Source organism: Pithys albifrons, chromosome 33 (assembly GCF_047495875.1).
Source record: "Pithys albifrons albifrons isolate INPA30051 chromosome 33, PitAlb_v1, whole genome shotgun sequence".
NCBI lineage: Eukaryota > Metazoa > Chordata > Aves > Passeriformes > Thamnophilidae > Pithys > Pithys albifrons.
The window spans coordinates 1,009,314-1,025,653 of NC_092490.1; the positions used below are offsets into that span (position 1 = coordinate 1,009,314).

The 16,340-nt window shown below is 46.4% G+C and overlaps 2 protein-coding genes across 2 annotated transcripts in view; one reads left to right on the forward strand and one right to left on the reverse strand.

Annotated features, from left to right (window-relative positions):
* Positions 1-16,340, reverse strand: part of LOC139684162 (uncharacterized) — a 1,455,962-nt gene that overhangs the window by 973,052 nt on the left and 466,570 nt on the right. Inside the window, 1 exon segment of the mRNA XM_071579763.1 lies at positions 8,061-8,750. Within this exon segment, the coding sequence (XP_071435864.1) occupies positions 8,061-8,750 (690 nt within the window).
* LOC139684161 (uncharacterized) overlaps positions 1-16,340 on the forward strand; it is a 1,434,678-nt gene that overhangs the window by 911,620 nt on the left and 506,718 nt on the right.

Genomic DNA, 16,340 nt, shown 5'->3' on the forward strand with positions numbered 1-16,340 from the left:
AGGGTGCTTCGGGCGGGGCCACCGCTGTCAGCCCAGGGGCCGATGCCAGAGCCCGTATCGGTGCCAGAGTTTTGCCGGTGTCAGAGCCCGTATCGGTGCCAGAGCCCGTGTCGGTACCAGAGCCCGTGCCGGTGCCAGAGCCCATGCCGGTGCTGGTGCCGGTGCTGGTGTAGGTGCCAGAGCCCGTGCCGGTGCCGGTGCCGGTGCCGGTGCTGGTGTACGTGCCAGAGCCCGTGCCGGTGCCGGTGCCGGTGCTGGTGTAGGTGCCAGAGCCCGTGCCGGTGCCAGAGCCGACACCCGGCGGGAGAGCGCCCCGCTGCCCCTGCCCGCTGAGCCCCGGCCCGGCCAGGAGAGCTCCGAGCAGCCGCCAGAGCGCAGAGGCGGAGATGGCTCCCACAGCAGCACCGACAGCTCCCCCAGCGCTGCCGCCACAGCCCCAGCACCCAGCGCAGCACCGCCAGAACCTGAAGGAACGGCCCGGCCCAGCCCGGCAGAGCCCACAGGAACAGAAACCCCTTGGCAGGAGCGGCCAGAGATGCCAAACTGGGACAGCCACAGATTCTGATCAATAGCAACGCTGTCGGGTTAACAATTGGTAATAACTTATTATGAATATTCATCTAACTCAGGATTAATTAAATACGACTTCACCCTTATCAAGATGGAACAAAATTTCACAACCCTTTATACTAAAAGGGAATACTAGAGCAGTTTCTTCCCAAACAAAACTTCTATGCCTTTTCCAAGTAATATTAAAAGTCAATATAAGGCTTATTGCTCTAAAGAGAGGGAAAGCAATAATGCCTTTAAGTTAAAAGCTTTCAACAAGCTGCAAATATGTCACCTTTCTGTATCTCAGTTTCTAACATATTTTGTAGCACTCATGCTCTAAGATAGTGTCGTGCTGTGTGTTTATTATTCTAGTTATTTGTAAAATGTATTCATTGTTTAATTTTATTCTGCAAAGTTATGGCATAGAAACACACAAGTGTGCACTTTTGTAAAGTAATGCTATTGTTCTTAAGACCAATCATTTTATATCTGAAAAACGTGTTATATATCTAAGCTGGTATAATATTTGATGTGCAAATTATCCGTCAGGTGAAAAGGACTTTCTAAATTTCAAATTGCTTCCAAACCTCTGATGCTTTTAAAGCTTTTTCTAATCATTTGAACACCTACTATAAAGAGTAATACTTGTTAAAAAGTTTCAATTCTCTTTAATACCTTTGTTCCTAAGCTTGTGTTTTCCCTATTAACAATTCCGTTTATAGTACGAATGAGGGTGTTGTTTGTTGCTTTTACTCCTACCTGCATTAACTATCAGTGATTCAATGAGTTTCTTTATATTTTACTCTATTCTAATGGCTCAAGAAGAAGCCAACACTGGAGTTGTGGCATTGGGAAGTGGTGAGACTCCTGCAGTGGCAGCTGAGGTGGCTTGGCCGGGAAGGGTCACACAAAGCTCTCTCCTCACTCTCTCCCTTCTCTGCCTGTTGTCCTAAAAGGTGCAGCACTCCCAAGTTATGCTGCAGTGATGTGTAAATAATGTATGAAATCAGAATTTTAAAATGTCCAACAGTTCTCTTTTTGCAGCTCATTAATGGAATATGCACAAAATTAGTAAAACACGTATTTTAGTTTTTAATTACAAAAATTACAGTAATTTTATAGAATTTATTAATCTTTCTCATTAAATACTAGCAATTGTTTTAAGCTTTTGTTTGATTAAGTAATGATGATCCAACCAAGCAAACAAATTCAAAGATAGCCTTAGGAACCTTTCTCTAAATTATTGATATCCATGACTGTAAGCAATAAAATGGAAGTTTTAGCCATGCAATAATATTTACTAAGCTTTGCAATAGTCATGCCAAGTTTTTTTATGGATCCAAACCCATCAAATATACAATGATACCTCTCATATTTGCCAGGCAAGAACAAGAAAAAAGGGGAGTATGTGCTTGTATGTGTATGAACGAATTTTTTAATTTTAAATGAAACAGGAAGCAGAGACATGTTTATGTTTTATGAAGTTATATTCTTGTCAAAGCAGCAATTTCAAGAAGCACAGGAAAGTGTAAGGTTAAGAAGAACACAATTTCTCATTTCAGAATTATAAGACACAGCACAGCCAATCCCTGAGCTCTGATCTGAGTGACTGCATGAAGGGAGGCAGGTCTGGATGAAAGATGCATGGGAGGGTGTGAGGGTGTGAAGATGGATGGATGTGCTACCGGGGCACCTGTCCCACTGACACAGCCACAGCTCCTCATCTACACACAGGCACCCACGGGTGAAAGGCAGAAGACACATAACCCTGAGCTGAACAAAGTTATTCATTTGCAGAAATACTTAAATAAGTTTTCAAGAACAAATTCTATATTAAAAATGCACTCAAAAGTTTAAGACAAAGAAATCACAAACCCTAAAAAGTTGTTAAAGTTATTTGTTTCATTGAAGTTATTTTTTTTGTAAGTCAATTTTAATAAAGATTTTTTAAGGTTAACTAAAGACCCGTAAGAATAAATTCTGAAAGAAACAACAATCACTCTAAATCAATACATAAAGGCGTTGATAAGATGAAAAAGCTTCACGTATCTTGTCTAACTGGCTACACAGTATAAGACCCCAGTTAAAGAAAGCATTTATTCTGGTATTAATGGGTCTGTTTTTATTTTTGTATTGTGCTCTGTATTCCTGGTTTATTGTCTTGTATGCAATATAGGATTAATGGTAGTTTTGCACAAGTTTCACTTTTGCAGCTTGAAAACAAGACAGAGGGAGTTGTTGGGATGCAGGTGCTGTTTGCATTCAAGCCCTGCAGTTTCTTATGTCTGTGTTAAGCAGGATAGACCGGCGGGCTCGGGAACAGCGCCCAGAGTTCTTGTTCTTGCTCTGTTTGCCTCCACCAAAGCTGGGCCTGTGCTCTGAGTCATGGCAAAGATGAAACTTGGTTATTTGTCCCATTTCTAATTCACTGATCGTCTTACATTTTACCCACAGTCTAAATGTGGAATTTTCTTGTGTGAGCCCTTGAGCAAAATCAAGGATCCTGCAGCATCCAGTTGTCCTTTGAAAGCTGCTGTGAATGTGGCAGAGCCCTGTGCAGAGGGGAGAGAAGTTCTTTGCCAGTGCCACATAAATGCCCCTCAGACCCCACTGGGACTCTCAAGTCTCCCCCACATTCCCCCGGGCCTCCTATTTCCACCCCAACCCCATAAAATCCCCCCAGGCCCTCTCCCCCTTTGCATGACGCCCTTGAGTGAAATACATAGGATGGGAGAGGTTTTAGATGGAATTAAGGGAATTCTGGCCAACATTAATGAGAATCTTTAGTAAAATTAAGGGGATTTAGTTTGAAATTGAGGATTTTAGAGCAAATGAGAGGAATTTTATGTGAATTAAAGGAATTTTTAATTGAACAGGCTTCTCCAATGTGGGTTTCCCAAGGGTTCCCAAGTCCTGCCACCAAATCTGCTCCAGCATGGGCTCCTCCCCTCAGCCCTGAATGGGCTCCCACAGGGTCTTGGCATCCTTTTGGCATCCCCTGCTCCAGTGGGGGCTCCTCCCCAGGCTGCAGGGTGGTCTCTGCTCCATCCTGGACTCACCCACAGCTCACAGGCCCTTCAACTCAAGGTCACATGCACTTCCAGCCTGCCCAGGGCAGCAGCAATTCCCAGGCCTCCTGCCAGCCCAGGCACATCAGCAGGGCTGTTGTCCAACATTCCCAGGCACAGCACAGTGAGGTGGTCAGAGCTGAGCAGCTCAGCAGCAGAGACACCAACAGGCACTCACCAAGGAGCACCAGACTGTGATACACAGCCAGGAGCCCCAGACAGCACCAGTAGCTGCAAATTCCATCAGCACATCCCAATGCCATCTGTTGGTATCTCCAACACTCCCAGCCCCACCGTGGGCACCAACAAAGGCTGGTGTGGTTTCACCCCATCCAGCCCCCAAGCCCCTCACAGCCACTCCTCACTTTCCCACCAGCAGGAGCAGGGAGAGAAATGGGAGGGAAATGTTGAAAAACTCATGGGTTGAGATAAAGACAGTTTAATGAGGACAAGCAAAAGCTGCACACACAAGGAAAACAAAAGAAGGAATTCCTTCCCTGCTTCCCATGGCTGGGCAGGTGTTCAGCACCTCCAGGACAGCAGGGCCCAATCCCAAGGAATGGTGATTGGGAAGACAAACTCCGTTTCCAAACATGTCCCACCCACCTCCTTCTCCCCCCACTTTATACCCTGAGCATTATTGCCTGAAATGTCTGTGGAGAAAAAGACTCTGGGCCAATTTCAGTGGGAGATAATAGAGCAGCAGATTTAATGAGCACCCAGGCTCACCCAGGAATGCCCATTCACGCTCCTGCCCCAGCACTGGTTTCAGGGGTTTATAATAATGTCTGTCCAATCCCTGTTCACTCTCCCCTCAGTCCTGCCCATTACGCCCCCAGCACACCCATCTGGAATTGAGTCTGGGGGAGTTTTGGTGCTCCCTCTACATCATCTTCATCTCCCTCACAGCACACTGGGCACTTGAAGGCTTCCAAGTGCTCTGGGCTCGGAGGTCACTCAGCCTATGTTTGTGTCTCATGGTGCAGGCCTTGAGGTGCTTTTCAGTCTTTACCTTGAAAACAAGACTAAACAGCTCATGAAATCTGGAGGGGTTGATATGGGGTAAGGGTTGGTGTGCATTAACACTGAACTTTAAGCTACTAGAAATACTGGCACACTAAAATCTACATTCACTATAGCTCACTATAGCTACTTCTAAAATCTATAAATTTAAAAATCAAAGAATACTTTGAGTCATCAGTGTGATGTTGATTCCACTGTCTGGGTAAAGGTGTGGGCTCCAGTCCCCACTGTCTGGTTTGCCCGTGCATTGGTCAGACAAAGGGGCAACTTCCTCAGTTCTTAACCCAATAGAAGGAGAATTGAGGAATGGTACTGGAGATGTTATTGGCGTGACAGAGCTTGAATTGGGAAAACAATGAAAATTCATGAGTTCCTCTATTGCCAAACTCCACTAAACCTTTTCTATAGAAAGATGAATTAGAAAACCTGAGGAAGAAATTTATTTTAAAAAATGGGTATTTTGAAATCATAATTTTTGAGACTACACATGTCAGTGGAGCAGCTCTTCTTGGGCAGGAAATACCTGCAGTCAGCAGCCACATCCCAGCTGAAGCTGAACATGCAGTTGTTCCTGTTGTGTGGGCCAGTGGAATTACAGGAAAGTCAAAAAGGGCAGAACTCATAAGAATTACCCCTAAGGCAGGAGCTGGTAAGGCAAACCCAGTATCCTCTGAAATTAGAAAGCCAAGTTGGATTGGTTCCAATAACAGAGAAATTTGCTAAGCATGGTTTGTTTGTAGAATCTAAATCCAGGTACCCATAAAGAAAGAAAAGGGAAAGATTATTGATTAGTTTAGAACTTGAGAGAAACCTCTTAAATGATAACCTAGAGTAGCTGGTAGGATTAGATTTAAAGGTGCCTTTTTCTGCATCCCCTTGAGAAAGGAAAATCTTTGCTTTGAGTGAGAAAGTCTGGAAACTGGGAGGGAAGAGAAGAAGCCACCTGTCTCCTCCTGAGCCATGAACAGTCCATGAACTGCCCTCCTGGGAATGGCAGGGTCATGTTAACTATGGATTGCTCAGAGAACCCCCTCAGAAAGTCCCGTCAGAGACTTGATAAGGACATGCAGATATACTGGTAACTGTTGAGAAATGCCATGAATATGTAACAGGAATGCAGGGAACGAACAATGAATACTGATGACATGCTGACACATCAGCTGCAGTGAAGATCCCTCTGTGTGCACTTTGGGAACTGATTCCCAGGGCACTCAGCATGCTGTGACCATGTAGGGAGTCATGATATAGACTGTCTGACTGCTCAAGCTCACCAGTTGGGTCTCAGAGGTTTCTTTTGAGAGCTGGTTTTAGGCATGAGATGGCCCCTCAGAAGTCACCCAGTGGGGGGAGGGAGGGGGGACCAATAGGGGTCCCCATTCCCAATCCAATCTTGAGGCTGGTTCTGCCCCTCCGACCCCCAAACTCAGCCTCAATCCCAGCCCTGCATGGAATCAAGAAATTTAGGGGTGTGATCAAAAAAATTGGGGTGGAATGGGGACTGTTCTTTTTAGGGTTATACATTTCTTTGGATTGAAAATATGAAAAGCCTTGAGACAAGACATGAGGCAAATGGGCTCAGCTCGATGTGGCTTTGAGCAGAGCCTGGAGAGCTACAGTGTCCATCACACTGTTTTCCATCTGCTCTGGAGAGATTTCCCTGGTTTGTTCACATCTTGGAGAACCAGATTTGGAGTTTCCGTGCTTTCTCCTGAAAGGGAGATATTAATTTTTGTGTGCCATAGCCCATCCATACATGCCAGGCCACAAGACTGAAAGAACAGGATGCTTCCCTTTCATGTAGGTCTTGCTTTAATGTCCTCCCTGAAATGTGCCCTGGGAACAGTCTGGGGTTGATGTGAGGGCTGTGAGCAGTCCCGAGCCCTGCAGAAGCCTTTGAGGGAGACAAGGAGCCCTCCCAGGGGCTGCTCCTTCCCCACAGCCTTTGTCCCCAGCCCTGTCAGCAGCTCCCTGGGCCGGTTGAGAGCTGCCCCTGGCAGGCAGCAGAGTCTCTGCCCCAGCACAGCACCCTGGGCTGCAGGACCCTGCTCTGCCCCACCGCCGTGGGCACCCCTAGCTGAAACCCCTGGCTCCACAGCTATTCCAAAGTGACCCCCAACAGCCCCCTCCTCACACATCCCATCAGCTGGGCCTGGGCCAGCTTTAGGAGATGCCTCCAGGAGCTCCCCAGGGCACTGGGCACAGCCCCAAGCCTGACAGAGGATGGTTTGGATGATGCTCTTGGGCACAAGGTGAGACTCTTGGGGATGAGACTCTGAGGGTTGGACTGGATGATCCTTGTGGGTCCCATTCCAACGTGGCACTTTCAGGGATTTTGTGACACCAGCTGGGCTGGTCCCAGTGTATGAGTATCCTCATCTCCCAAAAAGAAATGTGGGTGGCCCCTGTGTGGGGAGGGCTCCCAGTCCCACCCCAGCAGGCCTGGAGGAAGGGAGAATACCCTCCTGCAGGTGGCATGTCCATCCAGTTTCGGTCAAATAAAATAATAATAATAAAAAAATGAGTCGCGTTAAGGTGCATATGGTTGGGTTGGGTGGCCTATAGAGAGGCAGAACCACAGAAAATTAGAATTATGGAATTATTTAGTTTGGAAAATATCTCCAACCCCATTCAGGATTGCTTTTGGCCACCAGAAGAATTAAGTGAGAGCAGGGGAGATTTTTATGGTGAAAAGTCAGCAAATCCCCCTTCCCAAATAATTTCACACATCAGTCTGTGTCCCCATGTGGGATGGTTTTGACTTAGCAAAATGCCAAGTAATCATTTCAAAAGAAAAAGTCCCCCATCCCCCTTCCCCCAAAAAACCCCAAACCACAACAGACCATAGTTCAATAGAATTTGGTTTATTAAACAAAATAGAATAAAAAATTAAAATGCAAATCAAATACAAACTACACACTAAGTATAAAAGGTAGCAAGAGCAAAGAGAAAGATATTCCACTTCCCTAGAAATAATAATAAACTGCTGGAGGGCCTTGGTCTCTCCCCAGGAGCTCTGAGTTACAACCGAAGTGTTTGCTCATCCAGCAGGAAGAAGAAGGAAGACCCCTCCTCCCTCTCTTTGTCTATCTGAGATGACGTCAGAATATGGTAGGCAATACCATTGGCCTGTAGAAGTCAACTGGCCTGACCTGATTCAAGTCAGCTGATTGTCCAAGGCCTGCACTAGAAAACAAAGCCTAAATCTGGGCCTAACTAAACCCATGACACCATGGATGTTCCTCCCCCTATGTGAATTCAAGTGCCACAGAGAACCAGGAGGATGAGGAGAACACCAGCCAGGTGTGTACCTAACGTGGATCACTGGGAATGTGGTTCATGAGTTCTGTTCAAAAGGTGGCTCTGGAGATGGGTGATGGAGTTGGAGGAGCAGACAAAGCTCTTCCCACATTTGGGCACGCACAGGGCTTCTCTTACTTGTGGGTGCGTTGGTGTGTGGTCAAGTTACAGCTCTGGGTGAAGCTCTTCCCGCACTCGTCACAGTTGTATGGCCGCTCTCCAGTGTGGATACGCCGGTGGGTGATGAGGTTGGAGTTGACATTGAATCTCTTCCCGCAGTCAGTGCAGCGGAAAGGCCTCTCCCCTGTGTGTATGCGTTGATGTACAAGGAGAGCTGAGCTTGTCTGAAACCTCTTCCCACACTCGGAACACTCGTAGGGCCTCTCCCCAGTGTGGATCATCTGGTGGATGACAAGCTCAGAGTTCTGCCTAAAGCTTTTCCCACACTCCCAACAAAGATAAGGCCTCTCTCCGGTGTGGATACGCCAGTGAGCAATGAGGTTGGAGTTGTTATTGAATCTCTTTCCGCAGTCGATGCAGGGGAAGGGCCTCTCCCCCGTATGTGTGCGCTGATGCCTGATGAGATTGGAGCTGGTCCGACACCTCTTCCCACACTCAGAACACTCGTAGGGATATTCCCCAGTGTGGATCTTCTTGTGTTGCTTAAGGGTGGAGCTCTGATTGAAGCTCTTTCCACATTGCTCACATGTGTAAGGCCGTTCCCCAGTGTGGATGTGCTGATGACGAATCAGATGTGAGCTCTGGCTGAAGCTCTTCTCACATTCCAAGCACTTGTAGCGCTTCTCCCTTCTCTGAAGTTGCTGCTGCACCACCAGGTCAGAGCTCTGGCTCAATCTCTGACTGCCTTCCCCGGACACGTTGGGTGTTTCCTCCTCGGATGTCTCTTGGTTCGGCTTGGAGCTCCTCTTCCTGTGGGATCGCCATGGTTTTTTCTCCCCAGTGACTTCCTGCACCATGGCACGGTTCAAATCAGCCTCTACTGTGAAGTTCTGCCGGGGGGATTTGCCCTCGGTGCTCTCCGTGCTCAGCTCGGGGCCTGGGGCAGGAAGGAACAAGGACACTCAGGGCATTTGCCTCCGGCCCACAGGGAAGGCCAAGGACATCCCCCCAAACCCGGCCCTGGCAGGACGGCGTCTGCAGCGGGGTTGTCCTGCAGCCGGGGCCATGCTGGGCTGGAAGATGCAGCACAAGAGAGGGGCAAAGGGGCACTGACTTCCTCCTCACCTGCCTGGGGCTCCCGGGGCATTCTCATCTTGCTCGCAGCCTCCTTCTGCATCCTTTCAATGTTTGGAAAGGAGAAATCCTGTTCTGGGGTAAAAAAAAAACATCTTAGCATACTGGTTGGGGGTTCCTACTCTCAAATCTATCTCTAGAAAGACACCAGTGTCTCAGTTTGAGATAATTTGCAGGAGGGAGTCACCGTGGAGAGAAGTCTCCTGTCTGGGATTCCCTACTCAGGTGTCTGCAATGCAGAGAAAGTGGAGAAACACATCTTCTTTACCAAGAAGAAATGCTGAAAACAACTCATGAACTGGGCTAAACAAACTCAGGAGGAGAAACTTCCCAAGCCCAGCCCACTCTGTCCAGTCAAGTGACTGCCCAGCCTCCCCCCACCCCATAAAACACATGTAGTCACAGCACAGAGACAGAATGGCCCCCCTTCCATAGGATTCACCTTCCCCACACCCCAAAACCCTGGCAGGAACCTTGAGAGTCAGCACTGCAGTCAGGCTGTGCTGCTGGGACAGGCAGTCAAGCCAGTGGTCCTCACCCAGTGGTGTCTTTGGTCCTGTCCCAGTGGTGGTCACAGCTCAGATCCTTCCAGAGGGTGGTGGAAGCTCCAAGTGGGGAGCTGTGCTGGTTTAAAGGGAAACTGGCAGGAGAAATGAACACAACACAAAGGAGATTGTAAGTCAGAGTTACAATTTGATGAAAGTATTACAAGAAATGCAATGGCACAAAGTGAAAAATTGGGTTTAACCCACAAAAGCCCTACAGTATAACCCAGCCCCCTGGGGCACAAGCACAAAGGAGTTTGTTAACCCCTGTGCTGAACCCTGTGTGGCTCCCCCAAGTCCAAAGGAAAAGTGCAAAGTGGCAAACCTGTTGGTGCAGCTGACAGTTGCAGTCTGGTGGAGAGTGGTGGTCACAGACTGGTGGAAGGTGGTGGTCTCCTCCTGTCAAGGTGTTGGTCCTCCTCTCAATCCAACGAATGTCCCCTGAGGTCTTCCCCCAGGATATGTACCCCAGGGAGCAGCCAGTCCCTCCCCCTGGGCGGGGAGTCACACAATGGGTGATTAACTCTGGGAGTCAGGGGGTACTTTGGAACCCTTGATGGCCCATTAGCAGCCACGCCCCCTCAGGCTGGGTGTCAAGGTGCTAACGACTCCCTGCAGGGGAGTTATCCCAGCTCTTATCTCACACATGTCTTTCACACCCAGCTCCCAGCCTGAGGGGTCAGCTGTGCCCTGGGCAGCTGCTGCAAATGCTCCATTGTTAACAGTTTTTGGGAAATGAATAGAGGCTGTGGAATACACAGCTTTGATCATCCACACAGGGATAAACTGGTCCCACCTACTAAACTAGGACATGTAAGACAATTTTTAATTTTTTATTTAAAATTTTCAGGTACACAATGAGCAGCATCAGCCAAGATTTCTAATTGACTGAGGAGCCGTTTTCTGAACTGTGCTCATCTGAGAGAGTTTCAAATCCCTCATTTTTGATTTAGGTTTATTAAATGATTTTCATTCTCGATGCTTTTTTTTGGCCATCACCTACAGACTTGCTGTTGTGGATAACATTGATTATAGGAAAGCAGAAGAGAAGTAAACGGAAAGACAAATGAGAGCAAAAGTTATTTCTTTCTTTCAGTATTCTCTGAATTTTTTATACTAGTTTTCTCTTTTCGTGGAAGGGTTCAGTGTCCTCCCTCCTGTGAGGAATGATAAACACTCATTAAACACTGAAAATGTTCTTGCTCAGCAAAGGCAGAAGTGCAAGACCAAGCCTCAGCCTGCTGAGAGATGAGGTTTGGCACTGGCTGCCACAGAATTCCAGAGAGAAAATAAGAACAATGATAATTTTGGGGTGGGATTGACCATTGTCGGTGGGATTGACCATTTTCAGTGGGATTGGGCTGCTTTGAGGAGACAGATCGACCCTTCCCAGCTTTTGGGGTGCAAAGCTGGCAGAGACTGGAATGTTGATGGTTCAGGGCTCCAACACTCTCCAGCTGCAAAAGCAGTGGGTGCTTTGCTACCCATGGGCAAAGGAACCACCCAGGAGCAGAGGGGGGAACACCCACCCCTGGAGGGGACAGGCTTGGCTTGGAGCCAGGGAAGGAAAGTGGGATTTTTATGCTTTTCTATCACTAGAGACAAGAACCAAAACTGCTCCAAACCTACTTTCCATGCACACAAAACTGTTCTAAACCCTACATCTACAGATATATTGATAAAGTAAATCTAACCTTTCCCATGGGGTGGATTAAAATGTATTTGTGTCACCCTCACCTTCATGGGTCAGGTCAGGTGCTGGACATGGGGGAAGCTTCTGGCAGCTGCTCACAGAACCCAACCCTGAAGCCCCCCCACTACCAAAACCTGGCCATGAAAATCCAATGCACTTCCCAGCATGGAACCCCTGAATGTGGATCAGCAATCTGTGCCCAACATGGATCACCTGGAACGTGGGTCACCAGTTCTGTGCCCAACATGGAGCACCTGGAACGTGGGTCAGCAGGTCTCTGCTAAACAGGGCTCACAAGGAATTTTGGTTATCAAGTCTTTACCGCCTTTGTCCACTGATGCTTGAGGAGATGTGAGCTGCTCTGAAATCTCTTTCCATATTCCAATAACTTGCAGGGCAGTTCCCAATGTGGATGTGTTTCATCCGTTTAAGTAGTGCAGAGAACAAAAAAAAAACCAACACTTTTGGTTCAAATATTTTCCCCAAACGAAATTAAAACTTTTGTAAGGGCGTTGTTTATACCAAGTCATGTTTCTCTTTTTTTTTTTTTCTTTTTTTTCTTTTTTTTTTTTTATTTAATTGCTAACAGGTGCAGAAAGAGGTTTGGGAAAAGCCAAGGTTGCTTTTAGAAGCAAAGAAAAAGTTTACAACCAGAAGCCACATTTTTGCTGAGATACCCTGTGGGGAAAAACAGTTTCTACCTTGTTTTTTTCCTTCTGATTCTCTGGCTCTTGTGGTAGATATCTCTGGCCCCAAGAGGCCTGGAATGCTGTCTTTGGATATGTAGAGTTGTTGCTCAGGAGAAGCTGTTTTTTAGCCTTTCTGGGCTGAGCAAAATCTGGTCCGCATGAGGAGGTGAGAGAGGGGGAAGTAGGGAGAGCTTTTCCCATGGGGTTACCACTTTGCTCTCTTCCATTTTCCCTCCCTGAATTTTCAAAAGTCCTTCTCTGAGTCCAGGAGTGTTTGGGTGATGCTCTGGGGCACAGGGGTAAAGGTTATGCTGTAAGGGAGAAATGAACCTGAGTCAAGAAAGTTATAAGTTGGATATGCAATTTACTAGAAAGATTACAAGAGATGCAATGATACAGAGGAAAACTTGTTTGAACACTCAAAAAACCCAATTTTATAACCCATCCTACTAGAACAAGGACATTATGGTCTTCATTAGCCACTGTGCTGAATACCACGTGGTATCCCTGAATTCACAGTAAAAGGGAAGGAAACCTTTTGGTGAGGATGATGGTCACAGTCTGGTCAAGAGTGGCTGTTGCAGTTCTGTTAAAGTCTTAGTCCCTCTTTGGATCCAAATAGTGGTACCAGAAATACCAATCCCTGAATATTTGACATGCTCAGGTTCAAGTGGGAATGCCCTGCACCTCACCCAGGCTGGGTACTTCCACAATGGGTGATTTGACCCTGGGAGTCATGGGATATTTTTGGAGTCTTTGATGGTGTGAGTCATTGCAGCTGCCTATTGTTCCAGCCCCTAATGGCCCATTAGCAGAGATGAGCCCTCAGTGTGGGTGTGAATGTGTTGATGCCTCCCCAGAGGGGAGTTATCACAGGTGACTCATTGGTGTGAAGGCACAAACATTCCTGTGCCTCCCAGGGTTCTCAAACACTCAGATTGTAGCCAGAGGGCTTGGGTGGGCCTTAAGATAATATTGATAAATGTATAAATTTGTGGTTTTTTTTCACATCTTCTAAAATGCAGCTCTGTTCCTTGTCTATCAACATACCTGGGAATCTTTCACACTTGGAAGTCATTTTCGACCTTCATTATAGAAGTTCAATGTGGTACCGTATACAGATTTGTAACACTTGGAAATGGGCTGGAGTTCTTCCATCATCTTCTTTGGGAATGAACTACAAGTTAAAAGATTCTAAAGCTAAGTGAATAAAGCAGCAGTCTTTCACCTGCCAGAAGGGTTCCTGTCTTAGTTCAACCTTGCTTTAGGTGATAACTTCTTTGCTATTAGTGTGTTTCTGAGCAGTGAGGAATTTGTGTAACCTGAAACTGCTGTACTATGTCTTGGATAAAAGGAGAAGTTTTGTTCTGGAGCCTGAAAATTCAGGTCAGGATTTAAAAGAACACACATTCCTGAAGAATAGATCTGTACATGAATTTGGTTAGAAATCCTTGTCTTGATGTTTTAAATTGCATCTGGGTTGAATGATACTGCTATGAGACCATGATGTTTGCCACAGGTCCACTTTCTGAATTTCTCTTTCATTCTGTGGTCTGGAAGAGAAGACACTGGTGACTGCTACCAGATGGGTATGTAGCCAAAAGAATGAGCATGGCACAACCAGCACTGTACTCACCCTGATTTTGTTTTTACTTTTCTTCAGTATTCATTCAAAAGTGTTTAAAAAGTGGATTATTGATGAGATTAAAACTAAAAGCATGAAAAAGGTTCTGCTGTGCCCTGGGCAGCTACTGCAAATGATCCATTATTAACAGTTCATCAGAAAGGCCACAGAGTGTGCAGAATCCACAGTTTGGGTTATCCCCACGTAGTCCATATTGCTCCCAGCCCCTGTAACTGGGCCAGTGTATTAATCCATTGGACTCTACATTTTGCTGGATCCTCACCCCTGAGAAGACCAGAAAACCAGGACGTGCTGTTATTTTATTGCAGTGAGACCAGCGTTATGTTCTTGCCCCAAAGTGCCTTTGACAGCAGCACAACTTCCTCTGAGGGACCTGTGAAGACTGAGGACTCTTCTGTAGGGAGTCCTGAAATCTGGGAAACTTTGCCTCAGCTTCTCTCTGAGGGAGGTTTTGTGGTTCCTTCTGCAGGAGCTTTTACAGAGCATGGCCCTCATGGACAGCCAATGGAAAGAAAATATTTTGTTGTCCTTCATCTAAAAATTTCTTAATATCTCTTATGGTCTAGGGTGGAGGTGGCAGGAGAAAATGTGGAGAATGAAGGAGTGGTTACACAGAAATCTGAAATAATCCTGTCTTTGCAAGAGTCAGAAAAAAAATGTATTTCCAGAAAAAGGAAGAACTAGGCCAAAAGGCTGCACCAGGAGCATTGCTTGCTGCTGAGCTCCAAGACAGGCTGCAAATGGTGGCACTGCTTTGCTGCTGAGCATGGGCATGTCTGAAAGTTTCAGGTGGAGCTTTGGAATGTGCAGGAGAGAGGGAGAATCTTCCAGGGAGATTTGCAGGATGTAGAACCCGTAACAAAGCCTTGTAACTCAAACTTCCTGTGTTCAGGGGAGCAGCTGAGAGACAGTGAGCCAGTCTGTTGTTGTGAGAAAGAGCAAAACATCAGGTTTGCACTGACAGCTGATGATGAGGAAGGAGCAGATTGAGCCTTAATTAAAGCTGAAACAACCACTGTGTGCCAGGGTCAGCAAACTGCTGCTAAACTGGCACCGTGTGCGGCTCCCAAGATATCAAAGCCTGGCCCTGGATCAGGGGAGATGGAAATCCAGTCACTATTAATGCAGTGGGATGCTGAGGGGCTGGAGCCACTTCCCAGATGGCACAAAGTTAAACCACTGGAGCAAACAGAGCACGTGTTATCTGCCCAACTGATAAGGTCAGTTCATGGCTCCAGGGGGAGGAGCAGAAGCCTCCTGAGAACCCTCAAAGAAACCCAGCACAAGGGGCAGATCTTATTGAATTTTTACAAGCAGTCTCACTGCCTCTGAACAGGAAATTAGTGGGAGGAGACCCCCTGAAAAGATGGGGGAAACAACAACAGCAGTGCAGAGAGCACTGCATGGAAGAGGAGTTAAAACTGCACCTGAGAGATCCCAAGTTCATGCAGTTGAACCACATGATTCACTAAGGAGTAGCTTTTTTAGGGTTGTTTGTATAGTTTTCTTTTTCCAGGAATTCCAGCACTCCCCACTGAAGATCAAAGGAACCAGCTGGGACTGGGGGAACTGCCAGCAGATCTGCAGGAGAAGGCTCACAGAAAGCAGCCAAGGGGTGATGAGCACCTTTCCCTCAGGATGTGTCACCTTGTGACTGTCAACATTTCAGACTGAAGTTGCTGCTTTAGGAGCATTATCCCAGCCTGTCTTTGAATAATCCGTCTCTACTGGGTGAAATTTTCACTTCTCTTTTTATAGGGACCTGCCAACAGGTGAGATGGAGCTGTGTGGAACCAACAAAAATTTAAATTTTCCTGTACTTCTTCTAAATATTTTTTCTCATGGTTTCTTGGTGTTTTCATTGAGAGGGATTAATTGGAGATCAAATATTAGCAGTCCTGTATAAAACAAACATTTTGATGAAATCTTATTTAATTTTTCTAGCTTATTTTTTGATTATACTAAAAATAAAAGAATGAAGTGGAATAATCTCTCAGTCTTCTCTTATGGAGAGATACTTTAAATTCAATCACTTGAGAACTAAAAAAGACAATCCAGTTTAATTTGGGAGTTGGCACAAGTGATTTGCATGTTTGAAATCATACAAATAGGTATCAACCTTCCCAGTTCCCCTTCATAAGACGTCGGATGTATCATGATGATTTGTCTAAACCTTTCAGAGATTTTGACATGAGATCTAAAAGGTTTTAACAGAATAAAAGAAACTATTCCATGGGAAATGATTGAGACCCCCTTCCTAAATCAGAAGGAGTTTCAGCTTTGGACTGCAAATGGGACAAGGATAAAATACAGAAAAACCTTTTCCCAGCTCCCAAGACCTGTAACCATTTTAGGAAATACTTGCACTCTGCACCACTGACATTTCTCAGTTGTGGGTGCAGCTTTGTGGAACATTATTTGGAAAGGAATGTTGTGAAGGTAAATTGTGACAGAGAAGAAAATCCCAGAAAAATCGACCTGGACTCTGTTTTGGGGGACCCTCAGCACCAAGGAGACAGCAGATCCAGAGCCACAGGACACCACTGGGTTCCATGGAGTGGGGATACATTTCCT